This window comes from Odontomachus brunneus, unplaced genomic scaffold (assembly GCF_010583005.1).
Source record: "Odontomachus brunneus isolate Ranch 3 - 2012 unplaced genomic scaffold, Obru_v1 Obru_scaffold_103, whole genome shotgun sequence".
Lineage (NCBI taxonomy): Eukaryota > Metazoa > Arthropoda > Insecta > Hymenoptera > Formicidae > Odontomachus > Odontomachus brunneus.
In genome coordinates, this window is record NW_022639553.1 from 504421 (window position 1) to 509152 (window position 4732).

The 4732-nt window shown below is 45.6% G+C and overlaps 1 protein-coding gene across 1 annotated transcript in view; it reads right to left on the reverse strand.

Annotated features, from left to right (window-relative positions):
* LOC116848982 (proteoglycan Cow) overlaps window positions 1–3597 on the reverse strand; it is a 181398-nt gene extending 177801 nt beyond the window's left edge. The window contains exon 1 of the mRNA XM_032825676.1: window positions 3140–3597. Coding sequence (XP_032681567.1) covers window positions 3140–3241 — 102 coding nt within the window. The 5' untranslated portion in view covers window positions 3242–3597. The remainder of the gene's footprint in view (window positions 1–3139) is intronic.
* Window positions 3598–4732: the final 1135 nt, after the last annotated feature.

Below are 4732 nucleotides of genomic sequence, written 5' to 3' on the forward strand. Positions count from 1 at the left end.
CTATACTAGACATTCTTATTGTTTTTGATGTTTGAGGCTCTTGGTTGATGACGTTAGAAGTGGGGAAATGCATATCCAAAATTCCTGCAAAGTATGTTGAAAGAAAAAGATATATCCAAAAAGTGACACCTGCAATCGATTAAGCGCACCTATAAAATACTACAAACACTTTCCTTTGACCCAAACAATCAATAAGTAACCGTAAAATTGAAGTGACAAAATAATAAGGAAATATAGGTTCAGAAAGAAGCCTACATATTAGGCTGTCATCTTAATTTTAGTTATTGATTGTTAAAGCAAAAGAGGAAAATGTTCGGGATATTTTAAGGATATGCTTAATCAATTATAAGCATCATTTGTATATTTTTTTCATGTCGATTTACTTTGCAAGAATTTTGGGCATGCATTTCCTTGTTCTTTTGATGTCATAAATCAAGATGGCTGCGGTGGATTTATTCATACACACACACACACACAAAATAGAATGTCTATCTGTCTGTTGGTTCCCTATAAACTCCCTTTGACCGATCTGGATCAAATTTTGCATAGTTACTCCTACAGAGTAATCTTAGTAAAAGGTACAATTTAGTTCTGCAGATAATATAGACTATCATGAAACTTAGAAACTTAGAAACCTCATCTCCTTCCCCTGATTTCATCCCTTTGACATTTTGTGAGAATCCAGGCAACGTCGGATAATTTAAACTAATATAATATACGTACATGAAAAAAAAATATCTGCTATATATGGACAACTAAACATAATTTGTTGTATTAGCCACTTTTTCTTTGCTGTAGGAGCCAATTTCCTTGCTATGATAACAAGAAATCTACTCCTGCAACAAAAGAAGTAGCTAAAGCAGTAAATTATGTTTAGTTGTCCATCTGCATAGCAAATTTGCTATGTTAGCCATTTTTCTTGCTAGGAGTTGTAGGAGCAAATTTTCTTGTTATCATAGCGAGAAAATAGATTTCTGCAGCAAAGAAAAAGTAACTAACACAGCGAATTATATTTAACTGTCCATATGTAGCAAATTAGTTTGCTGCTGCAACAAACTATTTTTTCCATGTATGTATCCTAAATATCCGTATTTAAAGAATGCCCCGAATTAGGTCTGTGTGTGGGCACTAGTATTTTTTTTCTTGTATCTCGCGTCGCGGGCTCGAGAATACGGAGAGATTCGGTAAAAAAGCAGCCGGTGAAAAAAGATCAATTCTGCTAACGATGTCGGGTGGATTCACGCGATGAATTCGCCGATTCAATCGTGAACGCGGGGGCGGTCGCGGCGCCAGAAAAGGGTTGTCGAATAACGGTGTTTACGTCGCGCCCGACATCAACAATGCGCGGAATGCGAGAATCGAACTCACCCGCGCGCGTGCGAGCGAGCGAGCGAGCCCCGCGAGCAAAATAAACAATTACATCGATAACCTGTATTTCAGTGCGAGATCCAGTTACGTGAAAGTAAGAGTACGGTCTCGCTGTGTGCTCGCCCGTCTCTGCGTGCACAACAGCGAAGCGGGGATTGTAATTGCGTGCTGCAACGTTGTAACGCGATCGCCAAAGAAGAGGTGTCCCCGATCGATCGTGTGTACTCGTTACGGCTCAAAATGCGATATCAATGTTACGTAAATGGAAGCCTTCGCACATATGGAAAACGCGGCGTGTTTCCCGCATCCGGAAACGCCGGGAAATCGCGTATTGAACAAACGAGAATTCGAGAATTAAAATCCCATGCATGTGTATGAGACTTTATTGGGAAACCACACATGAAATATGAAACAGAGCAATTGTCCGGACAACGTGGTAAAAATATGCTAAGTCTCGGAGAAAGACTCTCCTCAAGTGTCCCTTGACCTTTGCATTATTTACGAGACGTTCACGTTTCGTTTGCCTTCGTTTGTAGTCGGCTTTTTGTATTTAAATCGATAGGGCGATTCACGATGTTACATAAGTAGCCTGTATAAATCGCCCTTCAAGTCCGACCTTCGAAATTTAGCACACCTACGTAACGAATAATATAATCGAAATAGCGCACGGGCGTACTTAAATCAACGGGACGATTCACAGTATGTCACGTGAATAACCTATAACGTGTCCTCCATCTCATCCTTGAAAATTTAACGCGCACATACGCACGCGTAACAAATAATACGGTCGAATAATACAATCGAAATGACATGACCGTATTTAAATCAATGGGACGATTCACAGCATCACGTAAGTAACCCATAAAGCGCCCCTCAAGTTCACTTGGAAATTGGATATGCACGTAACGTGTGATGCAGTCAAAATAATACTGATACATAGAAATCAACGGGGCGATTCGTATCGTCACGTAAATAACCTACGACGCGTCCTTCAAGTCCGCCCTTCGACACTCGGCACACACGTAGTAACGAATAATACGACCGATATAATACCGATGCATTTCGATCAAAGGGGCGATCCATATCGTCACGTAAATAACCTACTACGACGTCCTTCAAGCTCGCCCTTCGAGATTCAGCGTACACGTAACGAACGATACGACCGAAACATCACGGATACATTTCACAACGGCCTAACCTACATATTCTTCATGCGTGTTCTCGATATTCACACTGCTCAATTTCGAATAATTCTACTTGCGCGGACGCAACATACAGCCATCGTAGGGATCTCGCGAGACGCGTGTAAATTCGAATGGGAAATACATTACGCGGCAATACCGTTCGAAAGAACCGGCTTCATGATTTGTCAGTGGAACAAGGGCCAACTTCAGAGTGAACGTTTCGTAACAATTTGCAACGGCGGCGAGGCGCCATTCTGCGGGGTTACCGCTGTTATTATTATTGCGCCGTTCTGTCGCGCTTTTCTTTCGTCCCTTTCGCCCGACACCGAGTCGTCCTGCACTGCGTGCACACGACATCACATTGCGGAGAATCACAAACATCGAACACGGCTGTCGGAATAACGCGCGCGCTGTGCGACCGACGGCAAAGACGGACAGATACCTGTCGTCGCGTATTTTACTCCGGCCGACGGGGAGGAAAAAAAAGAGAGCGGCCCGTCGTAATCCTCACACGAGACAGGTGCCGCAGGGCGAAAAAGACGAGCGCGAGACGAAGGGTGTTAGTGTGAAACTTGTGTGCGACTCACCTCCTCGGCGAATTCGAAGTCACCGTCGAACTTCCTCTTGCACCTCGCCCCCGTGGCCAAGACCAGCAGCACCGTGGCCGCGAACACCCACGAGAAACGCATGGCTCCTGCTGCGTCTGTCTCTCTCTCCTTTTACTCCCGAAACCGTCACTTAGACCACCGGAAGACGCGCGCGAGTACACCGGACGTAACGGAAAAAAAAGAAGTCGCCGGGATAGAGGGTGGTGGTGATGTTGGCGGTAGCGACGACGACAACGACGACGATGTGGTAGTGGCAGCGAAACAGGAGGAGGAGAAGGAGGAGGAGACGGTGGTGGTAGTGAACGTAGAGAGCCCGAGGATGAACACGCACGCAAAACTCAAACGCCGTAAACGCGACACTCAACGCGGAGCGGAAGCGCGCAGCTCAATGGCCGAACAAGTTGTAACTGCGCGAAGCGAGGAGACGACGACGCCACCACCGCCGCAGTTGCACTACCGCAGGCGCGCGCGCTCTGATTGGTCGGATTCCGACGAACGACGGCGCTCGGCGCGGCCGCGCACGGATTGGGGCGCCCGGCCGGAGTGGGGGTAAGCAGTGCGCGCCGATGGAGCACGCTGTGCGGAGCCGAACCGAGAGTCACTTGCTCGCTCGGCTATTTCCGCCGCGCCTCGACTGCCCGCTCGGCCCTCTTCGGCTCGAGCGGGATTAGCGCGAGCGCGTGCTACACGCTGCACCCCAGTCAATACCTCCAGCTGCTCGCTTTACCCTACCTTTACGTACCTGATGTAGCCGGCAGGTTGACAGGTAAAAAGAGGAAAAGGACTGCAGGGAATTGGACGGAGAAGAGCGCCGAGGAGAGAAATCCAGTCTCGTCCCAGACACACGTCCCGAGGGTCTCGGTCGCTTCTACACCGACCAGCCAGTTTTTTTTTCCTTCTACCTGCTCGCGTGCGCTTCGTCACGATTTACATGGCCATCGCTATGACCCCTTTTGCAGCTTAATCTCGCTCTTGAAGCGACGGTACCACACCGTCGTCTCTCCGATATTTATCGCCCTCGGCCAAATATGAAATATTTCAAGTCGATCGTGAAGCAACGTCTCTTCAATAACTACAATAAATTTTACTTTGTTCTGCACGACTCCTCGAAAATGCAAGTGTATATAAAATTTAATAAAGCTACGAACTCTTTTTTCTGATTGCAATTCAGGTAATACATGGTCGCCTCAGACTCCTCAATTTCTTAATTCTTATAAATTTTTTAAGAATTTAGTTTTCAATCTCATTACATGCGTGTGTGTGTGTGTGTATAGATATCCAGTCTAGCAATCTTCCGAATCTTTTGCCTTTAGCGCGATTCTAGAAGTTCATCGGGAAACTGGCGCTGGTAACTGGTTTTGTGAGCCGAATGATGAAATCGATTATTCTTTTAGTAGAAACAGCAACTCGTTTTTCTTACAATCGGAACTTCGCGTGGAATTTATTACACCGCTGGGCCGCACAGTTTCGCAGCTTTAAAGTGGATGCATGTCACGTGAAAGAACACACACATATATATATATATATATATATATATATATATATATATATATATATATATATATATATATA